Source organism: Haliaeetus leucocephalus, unplaced genomic scaffold (genome assembly GCF_000737465.1).
Source record: "Haliaeetus leucocephalus isolate CR32 unplaced genomic scaffold, Haliaeetus_leucocephalus-4.0 Scaffold184, whole genome shotgun sequence".
Lineage (NCBI taxonomy): Eukaryota > Metazoa > Chordata > Aves > Accipitriformes > Accipitridae > Haliaeetus > Haliaeetus leucocephalus.
In genome coordinates, this window is record NW_010972620.1 from 6329801 (window position 1) to 6355404 (window position 25604).

Genomic DNA, 25604 nt, shown 5'->3' on the forward strand with positions numbered 1-25604 from the left:
CCCTGAGAATTCTGATTTAATCTAGGAAACCACTCCCAGCACACAGAGTGTGAGAAAGAATTGCTCCACTTCTTAACAGATATGCCAGCATTGCTTCACCGTGGGAAACAGTTTCAGGCATTTTGGTTTTTAATGGCACTCTGGGCATAGATGCATGGAACATGCTCTTTATTTCCCCTCCTCTGTACAGTGCAAATTGACAGTTATATCATAGAAATAAAAAAAAATAAAGTATCAGCATTCACTCATTTTAGCTCTTCCAGTTCATCTGCATCACAGTTTTTTCTTTGCAAAGTGAGGAACAATGCCAGTGTCATCCTGAGGCAGATGGCTGCCTTCTTCCTTCATTTTCAGGCTCTCTTCTGCAAGCTGGGATAGATACTTCTGCAATCACATAAAAAACAAAGCATCGTTACCAAAACTGAAAATATTCAACATGAGATGCTTTATGCCTTTTCAGAGCTCTCACACTCTCGCAGCATCTCAGAAGAGAAGAAAGCACATAGAAGCCCCATTTTGGTGACAATTCAAGCCAGGAAATATAGCTGTGTCAGGCAAACTACCTGCACACGTGGAGAGCCCCAGAAGTTCAGTGATCTACTCTGTGCCACAAGGGGAACTGGTGACAGAACCAGGAGGACCATGACCCCCTGTCAGTTTGTGTAACTAGACCTCACCTTTTCTCCTTGCGAACTCTCTACTCCCATATGCTATAGGTCAGGAACTGAATCACTGAGTCAACTGAATTGTGCTAGTATAAGACTGGTGTGTCAGAAAATAGATGCAGTTTCTGAGTCACAATTTAAAGCAAATGTATTACATTTTCAGCATGTCCAGTTCAGAGATAGACCTTTTGCACAAGAACATTTGTTTTAAGGGAATAATCAAACTCAATAATAATGAACACAATTTAGCAGTCTGGCTAGAGTATTTACATTTATTGTGTTTTGCTAAGATAAAGCCTTTCAGTGCTTTAAGTACTCAGCGTGATTTAAAAATACAGACATGACCAGTGAGGCTTTCAGCCTTTTGGCAGTGCTCTTGGTTGGCAGAGCTGCACGCAAAAGGGACGATGAAGTGCTGTGGGTCTGGAAATGGTGCTTAAAGATTAATTCAAGGTCAACAGACCTGGAAATGGATGGAAAGAAGCTTCTTCAGCAGCAGCTAGTCTAGAGATACACATGGGAAATTCCCACATGATAATGTAGAGACGTTCTTATTAATGACTTACAGCACGTGGAAGAATAACTGTCCTGCATATTATTAGGATCATAAAACTCTCTTTTCTAGCTGATTATTCATTCTGATTTGTTTTGAAAAGACTATCTCGCATCACTGCAAAATTTTATCTACTTGCGAGATCCCCCCAGAGTACAGTTTACCCTTAGGCATCCATGGGGCAGAGGTGAAATGAGAAATGGATGTAAAAAAACTAAGGGCTGTGTTAGGACTGCCAGGTTGTCTCACATAAATACAAGTTTTCGATGTAAGAGGTACATCTGAAGGGGACTCAGTAATGGTAATGAATGGGCATATACCTGTGACAAAATGACAACTGGACCCTTCTTGCTCTGAATAGAGATTTGGCTGTGGAACTTACATAACTCTCAGTCTTGATCCCTGGGTACAAAATTCCATGTGGCAGAAAGCCAGAGTAAATGTTACAGTAGTATACAGAGATATAGGGTCCATAAAGGCTGGGAGAAATGATCCGTACACCATGAACTTTAATAAATCACTAACGCTTGTCATTGGATCAGATGATAACCCATGCATTTTTGGTTTTTAATGATTACCCACCAAAATAAGACTGAGGTTTATCCACCACCTTTAGCTGATGTTGTCAGCTATCTTGACAACTACAAACACCAGTTTTGAAGTTCACAGGCCAGACATTCAGATTAATTTATAGCAAAATAACAGTCAAGGAAGAAGTATTTTTTCATTTAAGTAAGAGTTTTGAAGAATACTACATAAAGCCAGTGGAAAACAGGATAAAAAGCTGCAGAGTTGTCAAGGTAGCTTACAACAGACAAATCTGACAGCTTTTTGTGGTAGTAGTGGGAGGGATGGCCAAATGATGGATTTTTTGGACATGGAAAATGCACTGGATCTGTAAATATAAATATCACCTGGGAAAATCATTTAAGCTGAAGAGAATGGAAAAATTACAAAAAGGCTGCAAGGCTGACAAAGAAACAGTTGAATTTTTTTCAGTGTTTGCTGTTCTTCAGGGGGTACCATACTCAGATGAAGTTGACTATTTTACTTCAAGACAAAATCATCATCATCTAAGCAAGGCTTTTCAAAGAAAACTGGTAAACAAACTGTTTAGTTTTGCATTCAAATCCAAACACTGAACATATATTTTGGATGTGGCTCCAAGGAGATCACATGAAAGACAGCAAGTAGCAAATCAACTATAAAAGACTCATAGCCATGAGAGCATTTGGGACAATGTCATTGTCATAGGACAATGGTAATTGTCATGTAGGCAAGACAACAGAAAGTCTGCAGCAGCAGTCCCATAGTTTCACATACAGTAAGAGTCCATAATTCTGATGTTGGTGGATACACTCATTAAACTGCATCATCACAGGGGAAGACTGACATTTTTTGCAGGCTGCATAAATAAGCATTATTGCAACTAAAAGGGTCCTGGTAGAGAACAATTACTTAAAATTCACGGAGTTTCCATCTGAGTGGGCAAAAGTTGGATGAGACATTTATTTCCTCCATTTAGCAAGATAAGAGGTATGGCTCAACAGAACAGTCTGTTTTCATTACCATATTTGACGGACTTAACTTTAACAGCTTTTGTGGTCTTTGTTCTTTTATCTCAAGTCAGTGTTAGGTATCTACACAGTGCTCATGGGAAATATCTTAACAGGGAGAAAAAGAGTTTTTTTTTCACACTGACTCAGTTTTAGTTGGACCTTTTTTCCTATGACTTTAACAAAATTACTTAGAAAACGAGAAAAATCCCTCTTCTTTCCATGGGACCAGTTGCCAGGGTCAGGGGCTGGAGTTGCAATCTTTGGTTTAGCACAAGTTTCTTTGGGACAGACTCACATGAGATACATAGCCTGCACCGAGTGGTGCCACCTCTGGTGAATCCCTCTGGATTTTTTTTGTACGAAGCAAAAAAAGGCATGCAAACTGGGCACCTGTTTTTCAAGCTTACACTTGAAGGATCCATTATAAGCAAGCATCACAGCTCTGCAGGCACAGCCTTTGAAAGCCAGAGGCCTTTGTATGATTACAACTAGGTAACTTCAGGAGAGTGAAGAAGAAAATTCTCCCAGAGACATTATTTGACTCTGAGTGTCACTAGAAAAGCCAATACCTACTAGCCAGCTAGGGAAAGATAGTGTTAATTGAAGAGAAGCAGAGCTCCAGCATTTACTATGGGCAGAGGGAAGGAACAGAGAAAGAAGGAGCAGCTTTGCTTTGCTCTTTCATGACTTTTGCTAAGAGTATGCGAATGCCAACAAAAGCGTCTTCTGCAGCGTACACACCCTGCACACAGGCAGGGACTCGAGATGAGAGGTAACGCTACCTCCTCTGAGGAGTCCTCAGCAAAGGGCAGTTAATGCTCATGCTGTCATGACTGATACTATCAACTGTGCATCTGAAAAATGATAAAGGTAGGGTCTTTTAATTGAACTGCAAGCACCTGTGGTCTCTGTGTGCTGTTATCAAGTGCTGATATGCTTATGGTATATTCTTATGGAAACCATACAAGTAATGACATGCTTCTGCATATCCTTATAGAAATTATTCAGTAGTGGTGTTCTGCGTGGCTGATCTGCCATGCTGTTCTGTAGCACAGGGAGGTGATTTCAGCAGGTCACAGGAAATGCCTTGGAGAGCCTGTGCGTCACAAAGTACTGCATGCTGAAACATGCTGCAGAAATTCACGCTAATGCAAAAATAAGTCTGGCAACATTATTAAACAAGTGGCATGTTTAATGCTCCTGAAATTAAGAAATAAGAAAGGCTACTGCTGGGCTGACTCCCAGTGATAGAAACATCTGGGACCCTCAAGAACAGAGAATTAAAGATCTGAGCTGCAAGCTGTGCTAGTGACAAGGACCAAATTTAGATGAGAATATCAAATTATCACCTGGCCCCATTTTACTTATGATCCAGAAGTTGATTTCAAGGATCTGGGAGTGAGAAATTAGTGGGCTAACATTTGGAACTACTGAAGAGTTTTGCTTATCTAAATTTCACTTCATCTGAATTCTGTCCACAGAATAAAACCTAATTTTTTGTAGCATCATCTGTCTTAACACATAATCTACCCCATGAGCTGGTTGTTAGCTAGCTTCAAGTGTGTTTTTACCTGAAGATTTTTGTAGTGAACAGTACTTCTGCAGTGACTTGTCTTTGCTGTCTCTTCATTTGTGTAGAAGAGTCCACAGAGCTTGCAGTAAAACCCAGTTCTAGGCACCACAAATTCCACACCTATTGAGAAATTCTGAATTACATTAAAATGTCAGTTGAAACCCTTCCCCTCCACAATAAACTTGTTTTCAAAGAAAAAAGTTGCTGTTTAGTTAAATGGCATAGATATGAAGACTGAATCCTGGATTCACTTCTCTGATTTCCCTAACTTTGCAATACTGAGCTGCAGTTTAAAATCCTGTGCATTGCAAATAGACCTTCCACTTCTCTCATAGCTATTATACATATTTAAAAATGTACCGTCCTGCGCATAATATTGACTGGAAACTTCACTGTGTAACCTCAAGGGCTAGAATAGCAATAGTACTTATTAGCAATAAATACATGCTTAAGTTACAAAGATTGCTCTTTAGGATGTACTTCTTCCAGGTGTTTTACTCATGATCAGTGTTTACACAGTAAAATCAGTACTTTTGCTTTTACTGAAAGTATAAGCAATACTTTTATGACAAAGACTTTTACATTACAAAGTATTTTTCATATATATTCCACATGTAGTCCAAAGGAACTTATTTCATCTCATCAACATTAACAGCAATCTTTTGCCATTCATCTTGAATGAAATTAGCAATGATCTATAATCGAAAGCCTATTTCTTTCAACAGCTACCCCTCTGTCATATACCCTGTGCCTTCACCCTCCTCACATCTGTTCTGAAAAATAAACATAGCAAGTAGCCTTAAAGTGACATCTTGTTGTAAGCTCTAGGTATTGCAGTGGGCAGCACTGCAGGCTGAGGGCAGCCTGGGCATCTGAACATACCCAGGGGAATGCTGAGTTCAGTGAAGACGTCCTCTTGTTCCCAGCCTGGCGGAGAGTGCCTTCTTTTAGACTCTACCTCCGGGTATTCCAGAGATCTCATTTCCAGGTACCTAGAATTTGCTTAACAAATGAATAAATGTATTGAATGAAAATAGTTTATTAGTTTAAAGAGACGTTGGTAAACTTCTTGGGAACACTTTCTGGGTGGATCTAGAAATGAAGTAAAATCTGGAAAAAATGCTTTTCCATTCAAATCAGAGGACCACTCAGTGCAACTCCAACAGCTGCACTACACTGTGCAGCACCCCTGTTTCTCCCAGTAGACCATTTTTCTATTTCTAATTTCACATCCATTATGTTTTTTTCTTTTCATATTCTAATCTTCAAATAGATCTATAACATTATACATGCCTCTGGCACAAGCATGGTCCGACTGCAGCTCTGTAAGCACGTATGGTACTGTATGACCAGGGATGGAGCTGGGCTAACACAGAGGCTGCTGAGAAAGGGGGGGACAGCAGGACCTGCTGAGAGTAAATCCCCAAACTGTCTAAGGTGTCTAAGGAGCTGTGTGGGCAGAGCAAACCTTCCTCTGGTAGGACCCCTGCAGCACCGTGGTCATCTTCTCCCCAGAGCCACTCTTTTCCCATCCTCAGCTCTCCAAGGGGTAGTTTCTGCTTTATGGCTCTTGGCCACTTGAAGATTTTGGTTCCTGGCCAGTAGGGATGGATTGGTTAGTCCCTGCTGACTGACATTAATGGGCACAGGTAGGAGATTCAAGGAGTAGAAAACAGTGGATTGATTTGCTGAGCCAGATAAAGCCAGTCAAAAGAACAGATGCTCTCCCTTCCCAACATGTGAATTGTTTTTGTTTAAAAAAGAGAAATTTGTTATCACAGAGCAACAGAATTACAGATAAACTGGTCTGATTCCTATTCTTCAGTTCTTACGTCGAAGAACTCGTTCCCTTACACTGACAAAATTCTATTGCATTGCAGATTTCACCTAGATAAGGGATGTATTTTATCATAAAACAAATATATTTTTGCCCAAACGAAACCCTTCTTGTTTTTCAAGTCTGTAGTTCAAAGATCTGCCAGTTCTGGCCATGAGAATTAATTTTTCTTCATTGTTTTAAATATGTCTATTACATGATTTAAAAGAAAATAATATGAAATCCTGTCTAGTCGGCTTTAAAGTTAACTTTAAGCCCATCCCAGGTTTCCAAATCTGCAACAGAGATCCTGCAAAACGTGCAAGCTTCAGTTAGCTCTTCTTAAGACACCCAGGGCCTTTGTAGCAACTGAAGTCCCACTTAAGTTGATTTCTGGGCTTCTGAGCTGGCAGCTGCATTGGCAGAGAGCCTAGAGCCTTGCACTGCAGATCCCAGATATCAAGTCCATGCAAGGCACCTGGGAAGCACAAGCTGCCCTGGAGCTTCCAGGCTCCCTGCTGGCAAGTTGGAAGCTGAGATGCTGAAAACACCGAAGTAACTATGCTCTTGGGATACCCCTCTCTTTCGTCAGCTGGCTGCCCGTGAAGTGGGCAGCCCAAGGGGGCCAACCTTGCCATCCCCAGCCCCAAATATGCAAAGCCTGGCAAGGTGTCTTCAGGCCAAATATGTAAGTATTGAAAACTGAGCGAGTTTCAAATCTGTCATGGAGGAAGAAGTTAGTTCAAAATAAAGACATTCACATTAAATGTTCCAGCATTTTTCTGGTGGAACATTGCACCCTCAAAAATATTCCATCAACTTCTGTTCACAACCCCTTCTCCATCACATGGGCTCCAGTAGCAACAAAAAAGAACATTCCTGGCCAATATGGTCTATGTTGTTTTCCACTTCACCTCATTATATACAGCCCATTTGCTCAAGTTTCACTTGAAAGTGTGATGAGGAACTGAACTCACTTTCAGACATTCAAGACCCTTTTTTTCCTGACAGCTAAAATATTAATAGGCAGCTATGATTACATTTATTGGCATTATCTCACAGCATGTCCTATCAGTTGTATTAAAGACAGCATGCAGCAGATAACTGGAGATGTTAAGGCAAGTCCTGACAAAAGGCACATAATTGCGTGAACAGGGACTGAGAAGTAACAATCTATGGATGATTTCCATGTTACTAAGGCTTCAGTATGTTGTGTAGGAATACCCACCTTGTCCAAGAGCCAGCCAGACATTACAGATGCTTTTCTGTTGACCTTCAGAGACTGTCACTCATTTCATTGACAATTCAAAATAAATTTAGCAGGGCACTGAACGAGTTCAGCTAAACTCATGTGAACCTTGACATGACAATTATAGAAGCTTGTGCCTTTCAGAAAGCTTGCAAGCTGCTTATCATATTTCCTTTACACTATTCAGCTAAGAGCCTCTAATGGTTTAGCTTGGCGAAAGGCACTGGGGTTCTTTTACTGAGCCACTCCTAGGACAAGTCTTGATACTATTAGCAACATTTATTCTTGTTAGCAATAAATTTCAGTCTACTGTCAGAGAAAACATGCAAGGCTTTCTGCAGGCTGAAAAGAAAAAAAACAGTAGTTACCCTTGGCCTCTGGACACTCTTGGCTTCCGTGTCTTGTTTCCTCACTAGCGTTTTTAACAAGCATTTCCATAACTTCTCTGCTCTCAGCTCCTTGTGATCCCATCTGTTTGTAATCATCTATAAATGTATCAGGGAGCTGGAGAGTCTCTTCTTTCAGAGCAACAGAAGGTATATGGTGATCTTCGGGCTCTAAACGAGTGTCAGAGCTCTTATCGATTTTTCCTTCCTTCTGCTGGGGATCAGACTCCTTAGCAGATTGGTCTTCTTGCAATTCCTCTGGCTTCTGCTCAGGGTCCAGATTTAGGCTTGATGCTTCAGTTACAGCATCATCATTATCATCATCCTCCTCATCATCCTGACAGCCACTAGAAGCTACACTGCCCTTTGCTGATCTGAAGTTTGTTTCTAAAGCTTTATGGGCAAATTTGTCTTCACTCCTGATTAAGTGGCTGTGATCATTTTTCAGTTCTAACATAGTTGACATACAGGGACATATTTCTGAAGCGGTTTTATTTTTTTGATCAACTGGTACTATTTCTTCAAGCTCAGTTATATCAGGCTCCATAATTAAATCATCTTCTCCCACTTCATCTACTGTCACTAATTCCTCCATGTTAGCAGGATACCAGGTCTCACCTTCTATCTCACTTCCACTCTCCCAGTCTCGGTCCTGTCACAAAGATGCAAAACATTTGAGAGATCAGTGATTACAGATCATCACTGTTAAAAAGTGGGCTTTGAACAATAGTAACCAGGGAAGAACTTTGATCTGGCCATGCCTAACCCCTCTTGTATTTTAGTTTCAAAGAACAGTATGCCTTGGTGTTGTGATTTTAAACCTTATGCACAAGGATAAGCGATCTCTTTTTAATTATCACATAAACTTCACTTTGTGGAGATTCTGTAACTGCCTTGGGGATTACAGTCTCTCCAGTCTCCTGCTTCTTACTATTCTGTAACAGTAGAACAAGGTACAACTTGTTATACTTTATTATGCAACTGATGCTACTATGTGATCCCCAAGGAAAAGAATCTCTCCCCTTCCTCTACCTCCATCCCAGGGTGGCGAGAAATAGGCAGCACAATGAGAACATACTGAACCCCAGTCTAGCCACTGTGGCTTTCACTTTGCTGGACTAGGTCCTTTAAATTCCTATGGTGACTGAGAAAACATGGCTACCTTCTGCAGTCATTTACTTCCACCAGCAAGAGCCCTCTGCCAGGGACTGTGTTGGCAGAGATTGGTCTAGACCTTAAGAAAAAGCAGTTTTACAGTTATACTCCAAGGTACATAATCTGAAATACCTCATACGTGCAGTTATAGACATAGAACTCAGACACTAATATTGGACTTCAGAAGTATTAGAATGATAAGGTATATGTTACTTTTAAGACACACTTGCAGCTTAGATTTCAACTCCCAGACTCATCGCGTACACATAATCTATTAATAATCTGGATTCTCCTCCTGTTTGGCCATTCCCACACTTCCCCTCCTAGAATCCTAAAACAGCACGAAAACTCTGGGAGTTGACACTGTTCTTGCCAGGAGATCAGTTTTCTACAGCAACAGATATCAATAGCTTCCATATCTGACCATCAACCCATGACCCTACAGATATGAAGCTGGAGAAATTCCAAGGACATTGCTGTCCCCAACTGTGATGATGCAGTAGGGGTGCTGTAAAGACATTATTTAATTAAAACCAGAAACAATCAGAAGAGGCTACTATCTACAGCCCATTTAAGGCCAATGTGCTGAAAAGTTTTCATCATTAGTCCCCTCCTTCTCCACTTACTGACCGCATCTCCTATTTTTGGGCACGGTTCACAAAGTTACACAGTTCACTTGGGCATACGTTACTTACAGTTGCCAGTGCCAAGGGCTATGCATGTGAAGCAATGTACATCGGCAAAGAGCAACTAAAAAAAGTTCTGGAGACTTCAGGAAAAGCTATCCCTTAAAGCAGAGGTCAAGAAAAGGCAAGTTAATTTAGACAACCCCCTTCTACAACCCCTTTACATGCCTTTCCACGGGGGTTTAATATTTCAGTTGGGAGAACATGCTACCAAACCTGGGTTTTCACTCATTTTGTTGTGGAAGCTGCACCAACAATGTGTCACCAACCTTCTCTTTTCTTGTGTTTTCCAGAATCTCTCCAGATTCTTTTCTTTGTTTATCAGCTGAAGGTGAGCTCTTCTCTGGAACTTGCTCCTCTTTTCCAAGCTAAAATAAATACAACATATACATGTATAGCAACACACAGTGGTGCTCTAGTATGTTTCTATTCTGGGTTTAGGGAAGCAAAGTCACTCACAAGGTCACATTCTTTATTTCTAAAGTTTATGCAAGTCAACTAGGCTGTGGGAAAAGACCCAACAATTGGATTCCATTAGCAAAGCTGCATAAATAAGAATTAAGAAAAAGAAATTTAAACAAAATTAGAGATTTGTAATTTATATCATAGAATTGGCTAGAAGACAGGTGGGGGAGAATGTGAATTCATTAAAATTTCCAGCCTCCACTCCTCTGTTCTCTATCCACATCTGTTACATTGGCTCAGACATGGTAAGGAGAGCAGCAGTGTTAAAACTCTGCAAAAGACCTCAACTGTTTTGTTTATTGATGTAGGATCAGCTGAGAATGCAACTGCTTGCACAGTCCATACTTTGGAAGAACAAAGCCACAGTACTACCCGGCATTTGGTAAAAGAGGGGCGAAGCAAAAGTGTGAGTTCAAGACATTCAAACCTACTTCTTCCTTTTAAAATAAATTATTAGCAGTAGTCCCTGGAGAGGCATGCCTTTAACAAAGCCACTTTAAAGTAACTTGAAAAACACACAGAGGAGTGTGCAACACTGGTGATTTAGGATGCTGTCTGACATTTCTCTCTGACATCTCATCCCAAGCAACCATCCATCACAGTGAAATACCAGCCAAAGCAGAAAGATGACAAAAGGTGGTACAGACACACATATCTATGGCATGAAGTAGTGTTCCTGCCTGTTACAGAGACTGGCTGAGTTACGAGATCTAAAGATTTCCACCAACCTTGCCCCCACATGAGAAGAATGAACACATGGTCAACTAAAAACAACCAAAGATGGCCCTGGCAGCACAAAGTCACAAGCTAGAGATGGACCCCTGGTCAGCAAAGCAGCTCTGCAGCCTGCTGCGCCCACGTGCCCGGGGGTGGATGACGGCAGTGTATCCCCAGGGGGGACTGGGGGAGGCAAGGTGGCCAAGAGCCAGTAACAAGATCCCCATAGGGTGGGGATATGAGCATGGGCTGTACTGGGACTGAGCGAATGAGGCATCTTGATCTGTTCCCTCTTCACTTTTTCCCAGGGGAGAATCAAAGCCACAAATGCTGCCACTTTACTGACTGGGAGTACGTCTCCAGAGATCCCATAATTTTACAGGTGAGCTGATTCAGGGGTTCTGCCATGGGAAGAGATTCCTGCCAGCACATTGAAGGGAGTGGTGTGAATTATCCCTGCCACAGCTGAGGGTAGGGACATATGATTAATAGAATCCAACTGCTCTGTTGAGTTGACCAAAAAGAAAATGTTCCTCATTAAAAGTTCATTCCCCATTTTAGCACTAGAACAACCAGTTCCCTGGATTGTCCTACAAATATTGCGTATCCCTGTAAAATACCACTTCATTCCCAGATAACTCAATCCACATCACAGGCAGAGGAAAGAGGTGATGGAGGCAGAGACAGCAGCTATGGGGTATTCTGCACAGAAGTAGAAGAGAGAGCAGCGGGGCAATTGCCCCTGCACACACAATGTGCATGCAAACAGCAGATTGTCACTTGGTTTTTAGTTGTCTGTCCCCTTCACCTCACTGGTTACCCAGAGGTTCTGTGCTTGACACAGAAAGACAACACCCATGTACCCAACACCGCAACAGTGTAATAGATCTGCATGATCCCGGCAAAGACGTAAACAAGATGACCTCCCAAGATCTCCTCTAGGACTATATTCCCTGATTTTACCATGGCAAAACATTGCATGTCACCAGTACCACACCCACACAACTGATCTAAAATATTTCAGAAAATATATTACTTTAGTATTTACCACCTTCTCACATACAGTTTGAGATCTCTATTTACCTCATTCTCGGGAGGCTTGGTTTCCTTCACATCACTGCCTTCAGCAGCAGCATGTTCCTCTTGGTCTTTTTCAGCCTTCTTCACCTTATTCTTATCACTTTGTTTTTGCCTGGAGCCCTCAGACGCTTTGCTGTGCTTCTGTTCAGCTGCCTCCTCCCTGGCAGCATCCTCGCTGTAAGAATGCCTGCGTTCCCTTAACTTTGCCTCCTCCTTTCTCTTAGATCTCCCAGGTAAATCCTGCAGCTGCCTCTGAAACTTGTCAGATTTTGACTTAGAGGTTTTCCGGTAATAGTCATCTTCCCTGCTCTTGTAGCCAGATAAAGGGTGAAGGGAGCCAGGGGAACCACTCCTTAAATACTTTTCTCTGTGCCCTCTGCCTCCTTCAATCCGTTCATCCAAATCAAACTTGTCCAGCTGTCGGGAATAATGTTTCCTCTCGTGTACCCACGTGTCAGTCCTGTCCCTCTTCTCATCCCCATTCTCTCGCCATTCTCTGCTGTCTCTTTCCTCTTCCCGTCGAGAATACGGGGACTGATCCCACGACTCTCTCCCATTTCCCCAGTCAGTCCTGCCGGTCCCCATTGGGCTGTGGGGTGAACTGCAGGAAGTAAAGCTGGGAGTGTGGGATCGGGGCGACAGGGAACGGCTTATGGGGCTGCGAGAGCGGGGCCTCTCCGTGCCATACCTGCTGAAGAGGGAAAAGACAGCTGTAACTGGCTGACCCACTGTGGTCTACCATGTTCTTGCACACTGGAAACACACGGGGACTGCCCTGGCATCTGCGAACCTGAGACCCCAGGCCTTTCACAGACAAGCACTGCGCAGCTGCAAACACAGTGAACAGGAGAAAAGGCAGTGTCATATCCACACACCTTAACTAAATCCCCACAGATCTGTCAAGAATATATTCATTCATTCTTAAAAGCGTCTCATAGGGGTTTAGCATTAAAAGCTTATAATATGTTAATACCTTTACAATGACCCTAATGTCTGTATCCTTAATACTCAGTCATCTAAGGCATCACTGAGACAAAAGTGACACGGATCACCTGTGTAAAGGAGATGTTTTAGGACTGTCATTCCTCTCCATTTTTGCTGGAAGGTCCAGAAGTCAGGCAGATCAGAAATATACCCAAATACGTTTTAATCTGAACTGGCTTCTTCCCGCTAGGTCTCACAGCAGCCCCAGCCTTTACGCTTTTCACTCAAGGGGGAGGAGAGGGGAACAGCTTCATTTGTGCATTCTTCACGCCAGGCATATTTTTTGAGTCATCATCATCAGTAGGAAAGAGTTCATTTATTTTCATAACATGCATGGTTTCAATCTGATCTCACTATATAGGCCCTGTACCTACTATTGTACCGACTTTTATTTTTACAGTGATTTGAAGTGAAATCCAAATTAAGAAAGCAAATGAGATAAGAGGGGGAAGCATGCAGATAATTTTTTTTCTACCTGCAGGTTTACAGACTTATCCAGGTCCCAGTTTCAAACTATGGAGAAACTTTACCTGTCCACTTCACGCAGCAGGTCCCTCTCCCTCTGCGAGTGGATGTCCTGGATGATAGCAGCCACGTTCTTACCTGGTTTCTAAATAAGACAGACACTGTTTAGCATGCTGCACTACTCTCCAAGCTAATATAGGTGATTTGTCCTTCAAGAAACAGCATCCATGCATCACTCAATTATACTACTACTAAGAAATATTTGGTTCCAGTGTTGTGGTTACCGTCTTTTCTGCAGCTGGTATCTCAATAACAGGATCAAAGCAGTAAAATGATACAAATGGAAAATTTGCTCCATTCTGTTGTAGCACTGTCTCTGCATACTTGGCTGCTCTAACAGGCTTTGAAAACTAGCTTGTCCTTCCCTGTTACGCATTCACTACCAAGTATTTTCTAGGAATTGGATGTAAGAGGAAAACAAACCAGACAATTTTTCTAATATCTGAATTAAATGTGTATAGCAGCCTATCTCTGATCCTCTAGGAATGAACTGCCTTCTCTTCATCTCAGAGTTTAGCTCATTCTGGAGTATAGCTCTAAAAGACTATGTTCAGACACAAGAGCTTCAGAAAAGCTAAGTGCAAGAAAGACGTGTACTGGGAGTGTTGATTAGTTGAGATTCAAGATCATTTACAAAAGATGCACTATTCCAGGCTGGAGTGCATGCAATTTGTCAAACACTTGGAGCATGCACAGCTGAGCAACATAATCATGCAGGAACTCAGAGCAGTCTGTAGTGCTAAATAGCTCATGCATATTCCCCCTTCCATGTTGCACTTTTGTTTGTTTTTAACAAAGAGCAAGGGCTTTTGCTCGTGCAGAGAAAAATAATTCCAGGACCTGAAAAACTGCCACTGGAAAAGCTGAACATCTTCCTGAAATCTAGGCAGGCTACCACACTCGCCTGCGTAATTCCTGGTCCACCTCTATGTTAAGATGCACAGTCTCCACCACCTCACATCTGAACTCCTCACCGTACCACACTAAGAAAGACTGCCCTGGTTTATGAACTTTTGGCAACTCCTTTAAGTCTCCTTAAACTATTATACACACACAGGAGAGAAAGAGACTTTTCCAAAGGTCAAACCAAGCCATCTGAGTTACTTGTTTTCCCTCAAGGCTCATAAAAGGCCCCTTAACCTCTTGGAACAGTACAGAGTTATTTTATAAAATAACTTTGTGCTGTGTTAGATAATACAATATGAAGCTTTTCAGCTCTGCATTGCCTGTTCCAGTCCAAGTCTCCATGAAAAAAAAGATACTCTCTTAGGATTATACATGGCAGTACATAAGCTTCCATAAATATGCTTACAAGAGCACTGATTTTTGGACATCCCTCAGGCGTCCACATACATCATCGGTGTCACACAGTCTACAGAAAGTCTGAAGATTATTGCTCTGTTCTGGCTCTATGTAAAAAAAAAACAAACCCAAAACCAAAACCCTTGCTTTTCAATTTAGGTCATTCACAAGAAAGAAAGAAAAAGAAATCAGTGTGATGTTTAGCCCTGCCATCACTGTGTGGTACGGAGATTGTACTACAGCTCAAGCATGCAAGCAGTGAAAAGCATTGCTTCAGGCTTAATGCCTGACTGAAAGGATAGGACCATCTTATTTTTGCTGACATGTTGTATCCTACACATGGCTGTGTTTTAGACCTTTGTTAGACCAAGCAATGTGGGAAGCCTGCTCAGAAGGAAGCTCAGAAGGGATTTTTGAAACAATGGTATGAGAGGACCAGAAAAAATGGGATCTCTTCCAAGAGTTAAAATTTAGAACAAGAGCAAGCAGCTAAGTATAAAAGACTGTTAACATACATTCATTAATTTATCTTTCTTAATTTCTTTTTCCATAATATTAAAGCATTAATTAAAAATCAGTAATCAGCAAAGATTTTTAGATGTATTCTCCAGGACGTGCCATGGAAACTCAGGAAATCTAACCAGGAATGACTATCTTACCTTCAGCTGCAATTCCTTGTATCTTTTAGACATCCTAATAAGTAACTTGTCATCATTTATCATAGCAGGTTTTTCTTTGTAGTACTGCACCATGGCTTGTGCTGCTTCACTGTAAGCCATTTCCAGAAAGGCCTAGCACAAATGGGGAGAGCTTTAAAATCTACTACATAATTAAAAATATGAAGTATAAGAGAGAAAAGGCAGCACAATAATTTTCATTTGGATTCTTCTCATGCAAAATGTCTTGATAGTATAGACTGGGTAGCTTTCCAGCCCTGGTGCTGAAATAGTAACAGTCCATTGCTCAGCCTCCGTTAAACTTCAAATAATGATTTCAACCCAGCTATTAAAGCCAATATGCAACCTTAGAAGCCAGTTTAGTTAAAAAATAAATGACTGGAATCTAATCTTTCTCAATATATGAAAACATCTCCTTTCCCTCGCTTCCTCACTGGTGCTTCTACACTGTGATCAGCTGCTGACAGGATGCAGAACTGCAACGCTGCAGCATGCACTGCTCCCAAGATTGTCAGCTGTGTCTTGCAGAATTGCAAGGAATCCAGATAAAAGCAGAACATCAGAGCATGAGCAGGCAGAACAAAGCCAAAAAAAGAGTATAAAAAACCTGAATGATGTTAACTAGCACTTTTATTTACATGAAAATTGCATTTGATGTGACTCCAGTTTAACTGGTCAAAGAGTATACTCACAGCTGTGTAATGACTTCATTTTGAAACATTACAATCTCAAACATTGCCCACCAGCATGGATTCTACATCCATCTGTATTGTCTGCTGCATGTATGTGAGAAGATTTTCTAGTCTTCCCAGCCTACCACTGGTAGACTTAAGCTACTTAAGGCAGACTTAAGCTACCTTGAAGAAAGAGCTCTACTACAATCCAGTACAGATTAAAAGCGAGTGAGTGAGATGTCAGTGTCCCCTGTAAGAGCACAGCCTTCCTTTAGCATGTGCACACCAGATCACCCAGTGCAGCCATGGCCTGGGGGCTCCGACTCCAGCCTGTAACTGTAATTACACCATTGCAGGATCTGCCTCTGCTGTAACAACAGTTCAGCAAACACTGTAAGACAGCAGAATCAGACTAGAGTGCAAGTCATTCTTCAATGCCCAGTTCACTTCTATGAGTAGCAGTAAAAAAGCAATAAAAACCTCCAAAACAGAACAAGAGGAGTCTGAAAGTAATCCTAGCAAATGGCTGGGAGAAGGTGGCCAAGTTATTCACTTAAAAAAAATTATTTTTTTTAAACACAGTTTTACAACACTTCATTGAGATTTCTGGGTTTTTTTTAACAACTATAAGGCAGTGGTCATGTTTATGCCATCATCTCATTCTGCGAACACCAATTTTTTTTTTACTTTAAGAGCAGGCTTCATCTATTTAATTACAAAATATTTCTATTACAAAAAAAGAGATTTTCCCCAAAGACTCTGTCTTCATAACAATATGTCTTTATGCCAATAGACATTAATACTGGTGACCCCAAATGCACAATACCTGATTAGTGGATTTCATGAGGATATAGTTGGTGACCTTCCCAAATGGGAGGCCCAGGTTAATGACATCATTCTCTGTGCAGCTTCCCTCGGGGAGGTTGCAGATGTGAACAACTCGACCCAGTGTAGATTTCCTCTGGGGAAACTGGGGAAAAAAACAACTCAAAACGATGTTTTTATCTTGGATATTCCATCCACTAGATAAGACCTTACATTTCTGCAAAAAATGAAATGTTCTGTTCTGCGTGCCTGTTATTAAGGACAAATATTCTTCTTTAAAACCTTGTATTTTAATATCCTGGTTTAGAAATAAAAATGGGAAGGGAAATGTTTAACTGCAATGCAGCTTGCAATGGAGTCTCCATTCCTGGACATTACAAAGTCCAGAGAGGATTTCTAGAAGAGATGCTCTCCTTCAAACAGGATTAACACTATTGCTGCAAAAGCTAACTTGCCACCTCAAACCTTACAGACTCCAGGGCTTCAGCTCCCTGGCATGTCACAGCAGAGGGCTGGGCTGCCACGGGCGCAGGCCACTGCACTGTACTTAGCACCAGCAAGAGTTTGGAGGCTACTCAGTGTTTGGAGACAGAGGGTGCCCCTGCTATGGGGAGATCTCAGCCCCTCCTGACAAGCTCCCTGCAGGGCCAGTACCCATCTGGGATGCCAGCACAACCCCTACGGCTCCTCTGCCAAGTCACCCAGCCTTCCCCAGCTTGTCTGCATCTGTCGGTCTGCATCGGGGGCTCTGTGCCTTCCCCGCACACAAAGGCATCATGCACTATTGCTGAGTGAAAGGCCCTTAGCTGATAATTTGCAAGTAATGCACAAAATTAAGTATTTTCAAGTATTCCATAAACGCCCATTTACGTGGTCCTGGTGGTGCCTGGAAATTGAAACAGATGCTCACTGCAGTCCCTGCTGAATTTATGGATGTTAGAAATCAGTTTAGGTGACTAGAGAGGTGTTCACGATAGCAGGGGCTGAATTTAAATCCTCCTTCTGCCCAGGTGGAACAGACTGGGCTGGGGGTAAAAGTGACTCTATTTAACTTGTGAGAGGACACGCAGCTGTACCTCAGGTTGGAAAACCTACTACTTTCCCCTCTCATTGCAACAACACGCAGTAGGAGGGACTTCTCCCCTGGGGGCATAGTGACCACTGGACATGCGGAGAGGCAGAGCTCCCAAATTGGGCTGGCACAGGCACACGGCGCCGGTGCGGTAATTGCTTCCCAAGAGTGGAAGTCTATTTTGGAGTGCTGGGGCAGTTCCCAAAGAGCTGCCCGCCTCCCTGACATGGAAAGCAGGCTCTACACTCCTTGTGCAAAAAGGCATCAGGGTATACTCAGAGAGGAACATAATTTACCCCAGCTAATGACATGCAAAACATCGCTCACACAGGATTAAGTCTTCCCAGATTACTTCCTCGTTTATGACCTCTGCTGTTAGGATTTTACTGAAGAAGTAACTCTACCTTCAGTTAAAATTGTGCCATTCAAGGAAAGATGCAAATCATGTAATCTTGTGGGATCAAGTTCACCGGATCCATCACAAATGTTTGGCTTGTCAGCAAGTTCACAAGTTACAGAGCTAATGTTATCTTGTTTACACCTTCATCCCATTACCTTCCCGCCTGGCTTCACCACTTAGCCATTTGTGTATTTTTGCTGCAGCAAGACCCTGTATTATACAGTGGTCTGCTGTTTAGCTTGCATCTTACAGAGCCTGCCCAGGTGCCTAAGGTAACTCAAAGAAGTGCCAAAGTCCACAAGTAAGGTATTTTCTCTAGCATAAAACCAACAAAGACCTGATCCTGAAAAAGATGAAGCAACTCAACTCCACTTGAATAGAAAAGGAAGCAATGTCTATGTGCATCTGGCAAGGCAGCCTGTAGTGCACAACAGAATACAAACAGCTAGCAGAGGAAAAGGAGCTTTCCTGACAGCAAATGCAGTCCCAGTGTAGGAACAATGTAGGAACACCCCAGGTCACCTGGCACCTTCTGTTGGTTTTGTTAGATGTTAAGAGATGGTATTGTAAGAGTCTGTGGGACTAGAAAGACTTAGCTGTTCCCTATGTAGGCTCCAGAGCCCATGTTCAGACACGCGCTCAGCAGTACATTAAATCAAACGACTGTAAGATGTTACCACCTCCCCACAATTGGCAATGGCTTAAATTAAAATGCTATGCCATAAATCTGCTGTAATTCATGATTAAGAAGTGGTCACATACCCATACCAGAAGTCGATGGGCTGTACCAAGCAATAATCTTGTCAGCTGATTGAAGCTAAATTGGATCCATTCATTAAATAGAGCTGTAAATCACAGCCAGAAAAGGAATATACACCTTCCATATCCACAGTCAGGAAGTTAGAGGAGCTGTTGTGTGTCAAGTGTTGAATGTAATTTTCAGTAAGACTCTGAGTTAGCTTTCTTTGCAACTGACATCTACAAGGGATTACCAATGCAGCTGGACAACTACTACAAAAATAATTTGATGCACAGCAGTGAAATGTACCACATACCATTTGCCATATTATTTCACCAATCCAATTTATTTTTTATTACAGCTTTTTTTTCAGATTTTTTTGTTTCTTGCTTTTCAAATTCTTTATCCCTTTCTTGAGCTTCGCATGAACCTTTTCTAAAGATAATAAGAAACTGACAGTCCCATCCCTCCAGTGCTAATGGCTCTCCATGCCCGAGTGAAGACTTCTAGCACTGTATTTGCCTTTTGAAGAGGGATAGAGTTATTTGCAGATGGATAGCACAGAGCAAGCCCTTCCAGAAATCTGAACACTTTGTTTATGATTACATGCAGGGTCAAGTATAACCTCCCACTGCTCAGTTAAATGGCAGCAGCTTAGCTGAAAGTGAATACTACCGTTGCAGAGTGAATGACAGCTGGCAAACTCAATCTTAACACCTCTAATATAGCTCCCTGTCCACCTGATGAGCTTCTGAAGAAAAAGAGGATTTACAGTGTCCAGGAAAATCAAAGTTATTGTTTCTTTTCTCTCTCACAGGACTGCAGGTCATTCAGAAGGAGGACTTCTGCAGGCAGCTTAAATGATAAATAGTGACAGATTCTAAGGAGAAATGATACTGGTATTAGCAGCAATTTCATTTGTTGTGAGGCTGACAGACATGATGAAAATGAACATTCCTCTGCACCCGCTGCCGCTCCACCTCTGACCTTGGAGGCAGCTGTCACGAACAGCTCTGCTCTTTGCTCCTCTGCACACACAGCGTCTGTGACAGGCAGAAGCTAAAACCCCTTCAAATAACCTCTTGCACAGCAAAACCACACAGTAGAAGTTGGTTGGATTAAACAAATCTGGGTGACCTTTCTGTGAGCAATGCCTGATGTGAACTGGAGTGGCACAGGGACACAACTCAGCCTGGCTTTCCAGAGTGTCTGAGACCACATCAGGATACATACACAAAAGCTAACAAGATGAAAACTTGAACCCCTGGATTACTGCTGCTATTCCGTGAACGCCCTAATATGAGTCCTTGATGTCTCCAGCTTTAATCATAGCTTTCTGATATATGTTGAGCTTCATTTTAACCCTACAACTTTGTATTTCCAGTATGTATACAATTTGCTATTATTTGCCTTTTTTTTTCCTTGGGTTTTATTTCCTTTTAAAATCTTTCTGCTTTGTCAGTGTAAGAACCACTTTTAAGTTATCCTTTTTTTTTCTGGCATTTTTTGATTATTGGGCTAGGAATTCAAGTGCGCATTAGAACTGGGGACCTGTGTTGAATGCTGGGGGGGGCTAATAAACCTAAACCATGGAAGGCTGTCCACCAAAGCAAACTTGCTGAAAGGCTACCAGTAGCAGCAGATGATGTAAATATAAACTAAGAAAAAGTTAGTCCAGTATAATGAATTGATCTGGGACCTCCAGGGAAGTAATGGTTAGCGAAGCTGCAGCCACTACCTTTGCCACTGTTGCTACCTGGGAGAAGGACCCCAGCATGGGAGAGGCAGAGAGCAATTGCTACAAATAAGTAACTGGAGAGATGGAAAGCTGCTTGCTGGGATCAGTACTCAGAGTAAGTAAAAACTAATCCAAATCTTCATTCCAAGCTGAAGCTGACCTTCCTGGGTCAAAAAGACTCAGAAAATGGGGAAAAAAAGTCAGTGAGATACACACAGAACCATTTACGCCCCTTCCCAAATCTGACAAGCAAACAACTTTTAGCACTGGAATAAAAAACTACAATCAAGTTCTGATTTGGCCAAAATTAAAAGCATAAAAGAGCTGCAGGGAAGTTGAAATAACAGACTGAATATTCAGATTATTGTCTAAAAGGAAGCCTTCATGGTTTTAATTCCAGTAAGTAGAAGTGGCTCCTACAAGAATCTCAACATGGAGATCAATTTGCGTAGGTACTCACTCTTACCCCTGATGGAAGAGAAGAAAATGTAGGACCTGGCTGGCCAAAGGATCTTGCTGACGTAGTGATAAAAGATGCGCCGACATTTGGTGGATAATCTAAATAATGGATTACACACATTTCATGAAAATCTTGACTTACATTAATTGCATTAGTGTGCTCAGTAAGCAATGCCCCATTTATATAGTAATTAATTTCATAGTCTCTACACCAAAATACACACTGTTTTGTTGTACTGTGAAAACAAGCCATTGTTTGAAAGAAAAATAAATTCATACTTTGAAAAGCACAGAATTGGCTTTTAGCCTTTCTGTGCACAACCTCTAAAAAGCTTTCCTTGGAAACTTGTATCAGATTTCATTTAAAATGTCCACTTTTCCCCAGAGACTGACTTCCCTTTCAATTAAAAAAAATGGTTTTAACTATTGCACATACAACCATTCACCTTCGATACTAGATGGATTGAAAACTGCTGCATTATTTGGTGATAAATGCAATGCTCCATCTGCTGAGCTTAACACACACCGGACACCAGTGCTGGAAAAGAAAGAAAAGAACTTTAGGAGCGTGCATATGTGCCATAAATATTAAAGCATAATTATTAGACAGTAAATTCCCGGTGTAAAGCCACTGAAGTAAGGGATGGTCTGTTAGAAATTCAGTTGGAAGAGTGTCTCTAGAATAATACTTACTTATCTGAAAAAGCCATACATTTTTGGATGTGAAGACTTCCCTTAATGTGCTGATCCCAGTCCTACGTTGAAACAAAGAGATGATGAGCATAGGAAAAATCCTAAGACAAATTTAAAAGAGATTGCTTCTCCATTCAGTTTACCTTATTCTAAAAACAATACTGAGATGCTGACGATCAAACTGTGTGGCTGGAGCCAAGCGCACCTTCACCCTGTGCAATTACTGATTCGTTATTTGTAAGTTAAAATATAGGTTGCTTTACAAAAGGAGAGCTTCTCTGTATTAGTTTTTAAATCCAGTATATTTCTATTAATTCAGTTACTTCACTGTAGCTCAAGAGCTCATCCTTCAAGGTGCTGAGCACCCTCAACTCCTGCAATGTCCATAAAGAAGGTGCTGTCCTGGTTTCGGCTGGGATAGAGTTAATTTTCTTTCTAGTAGCTGGTATAGTGTTATGTTTGGGATTTAGTAGGAGAAGACTGTTGATAACATACTGATGTTTTCAGTTGTTGCTAAGAAGTGTTGATACGAAGTCAAATATTTTTCAGCTTCTCATGCCCAGCCAGCAAGAAGGCTGGAGGGGCACAAGAAGTTGGGAGGGGACACAGCCAGGGCAGCTGACCCAAACTGGCCAAAGGGGTATTCCATACTGTGTGATGTCATGTACAGTATATAACCTAGGGGGAGTTGGCCTGGGGGGGATCACTGTTCAGGAACTAACTGGGCATCAGCTGGCGAGTGGTGAGCAATTGCATTGTACATCACTTGTTTTGTATATCCCAATTTTTTCATTATTATTATTGTCATTCTATTATTGTTATTATCGTTATTATGTTCTTCCTTTCTGTTCTATTAAACTGTTCTTATGACAACCCAAGAGTTTTACTTTCTCCTCCCCCTCCCCTCTTCTCTCCCCCATCCCACCGGGTGGGGGGGAAGCGAGCAAGCGGCTGCGTGGTGCTTAGTTGCTGGCTGGGGTTAAACCACAACAGGTGCTCAGCACACAGAGCAGCCAGGACAGCGCTTATTCATTTCCATAGATGAGTAAATTTGTTAAAGTACATTTAGCTATTTACACTTCTACAATCCAAATGAGGCAGTGTGTTAAACACCAACAAACAGATCAACTGAAACTCACTGTAATGACATTTCCCCTGCCCTTTTTAAATGTTTAATGAAAAAAGAAATGCCCAGCATGCCCTAGGCAGGGGCTACTTCAGACCAGCCCTGCAGCTGCAGTAACCACAGCAAACCATTTTGCAAGCAGCTCCTCGAAGAGTAGAAGGGAAACATGAAAGAGCAAATATATATCCAAATACCCCAAAGCCCCAGCATGTGTAAGTATCAGGTACTATTTAATTTGCTGGCCATCTTCCTTCCTGTATAAATGTTGTCGCAATGTTTTTGTCAGGCCACCGTCAGCGTGAAAACACATGCCTTTGCAGTGAGGTGCCAGTCCTGTGATGCGATGGAAAAGGTCGTGAGGACTTGTTGAGCAAGGCTTACCAGGAGGCCAGAACAACCCCAGCCAGGGCCCACGAATGGCCATGGGGCTCAGAGGGCCCTGTAAGGGGCCTTTTCCAGACCTGACCTACATAACGTGACCCAGCACGGAGGCTCTCTGGTCAACTGGGAAGCTGCTTCTTGAGGGTGAGGTTGAATTTGGAGCTCCCTCGGCAGTATGAATAGAGAAGCGGGACTGTGGTTGACACCACACGTGCTGAGTGGCTTCTTCCTTCCAGGCCAACGTTGCTGGGGACCCTGAGCCCTAAATTTTCCTCAGAGATACTAGAAGGAGTAAGAGATCCCAACAGAGGAACGATTAAAATAATTTTATCAAAATGCACTGTTTCGTTTAAGCAAGCTGCTTCCACGAGGCTGTTCGGAGGAAGCCTCTGGGATCAGAAACGCAAAGAGAAAAGGAGAGGCAGATGAAACTGCAGACGTGCGGTTACAAGACTGGCTTGGGAAGCGGGGGATCGGCTGTAAGCTCCTCCTCCCCTCGATCGGGGCCACGAGACGAGCTGCAACCCCAGCCCAGACCTCGCGTTTCTCACGCCAGCGCTGTAATCTCACCGTCTTTCACGGCGAGATGCGGAACAAAACCAGACCTCGAAACCCCAGTAATCGCCGTGAAACAGATGCACGACGCCCTAAGCAAAACTGTGGCCCTTTGTTCTCTCGGGGCACCTCCGCGGCGATGGGGTGGCAGGAGCTGGTGGCCGGATCGAGGGCCGGGCAGCCTCTTCGAGGGTCCGAACCGTGCCCCGGCGGCACCTTCAAACCACTCACCTTCAGATCGAAGACCTTCTTGTCGCACAGGGCGCAGACGTGGGGGAAGTGGAGGGGGGCCGCGCCGCGGAGGTCGCCCAGCTGGTGCGGCGGCAGGGAGCGGGCGGGCAGGTCAGGCGCGCCGCCGCTCCGCTCCTCCTTCTGCCTCATGCGAGGGCTGCCGAAGCTCTGCTTGCTGTGGTTGAGGCGGCCGAAGGCGGGGGGGGCGGCCGCGCTGAACTTTGTGTCAGGTGTCGGCTCCTCGGGGTCGTAGAGCTCGTTTCTTATTTCATACTGCTGCTGACTCGCCGACGGCCACAGGCTGTCGCCGGGCACGAGGTCAGGCTTGTTTTGGCCGGGGAAATTAGGGATGTTTTCCCACTGGCTGCTCGCGCCGCTGCCGTGCAAGACGGGGCCGGGATCTCCTTTCGGATGGGAGCCCGCGTGCGGGTCGCTGGGGAAGGCCCGTGCCGCCCCGTGCTGTGCCGCCGTGGCCCCGTAGGCCTCCTTGGGAAAGGCTGCCGCCGCCGCCGCCTCGTGCTGCAGCTGGCTGGCAGCCCCAAAGCGACCCTCGTAGCACGGCCCCGCCGCCGAGGAGCCTGCGTGGGCCCCGCCGGCGAGGAAGCCGTGCTGGCTGGGCTGGTCCCCCTCCGAGGCGTAGGCCTGAGGGGCGGCAGCGGCGGCGTTTTGCTTGCCGTACTCGTAAAAGCCCCCCGCGGCGGCGGAGGTGGAGGCGCCCGCCTTGTTGAGACCCACCACCACGGGCTGTTGGCCGGAGGTCGGAGCCATGACGCCTCCGAAAGGGTTCACGACGATGGCGTTGGGGGTCTGGGCCTGCACAGGCCCCAGGCCGCTCCCCGGCGCGGCTAAGGCCGGGCTCTGGGCGGGAAAGGCAATGCCGCCGGAGGGGAACCTGGCGCCGGCGATGCCGGGCCCCTGCGGCGGCCCGGCGGCGTGGCCCTGCGGGGCGTTCATCACGGTGGGGTGCCTCAGCTGGTTGAAGAGCGGCTGGGACATGGCCACTTTGGAGAGCACCTGGTTGAGGACGGTGGCGGCGGCCGGGTTGTTGGTGACGGCGGTCTGAGCCAACTTCAGCCTGTGGAGCGTGAGCTGCGCCTGGAGCTGCGCCAGCTGCAGGCTCGCCGGCGAGGGGAGCAGGGGGCTCGCGGCGCCGACGGAGAACGGATTCTTCTCCAGGAGCTTGGCAGCGCTGCAAAGGATCAGGATCTGGGTTAGCCGAATTCGCCCGACGTCTGCCCGCGCTCACCTCCGGCTAAAGGCTGGCATGGGATACGCAGCCGCTTCTGGAGATTTAGCTTATCTAAACCCAAGCAAGCTTA

The 25604-nt window shown here is 43.7% G+C and overlaps 1 protein-coding gene across 1 annotated transcript; it reads right to left on the reverse strand.

Annotated features, from left to right (window-relative positions):
* Positions 1–273: 273 nt before the first annotated feature.
* RBM20 (RNA binding motif protein 20) lies at positions 274–25281 on the reverse strand. The gene is made up of 13 exons (XM_010564761.1): positions 24286–25281; positions 21993–22054; positions 21746–21837; positions 21301–21398; positions 16893–17036; positions 15375–15506; positions 13419–13498; positions 11908–12592; positions 9912–10010; positions 7784–8453; positions 5233–5352; positions 4349–4470; positions 274–384 (listed from the first exon to the last, which is right to left on the reverse strand). The coding sequence occupies exons 1-13, from the start codon at positions 25279–25281 to the stop codon at positions 274–276; spliced, it is 3411 nt and encodes a 1136-aa protein (XP_010563063.1).
* Between the last annotated feature and the right edge of the window lie 323 nt (positions 25282–25604).

Excerpts from the sequence above, each read along its gene's own strand:
- RBM20 (XM_010564761.1), bottom strand. The coding sequence starts at position 25,281 with ATGTCCCAGCCGCTCTTCAACCAGCTGAGGCACCCCACCGTGATGAAC. Across the intron at positions 21,399-21,745 it reads CAATCCATCTAGTATCGAAG|ATTATCCACCAAATGTCGGC; the intron begins GTGAATGGTTGT and ends TCCATTATTTAG. Across the intron at positions 13,499-15,374 it reads ACAAGGAATTGCAGCTGAAG|AAACCAGGTAAGAACGTGGC; the intron begins GTAAGATAGTCA and ends TGTCTTATTTAG.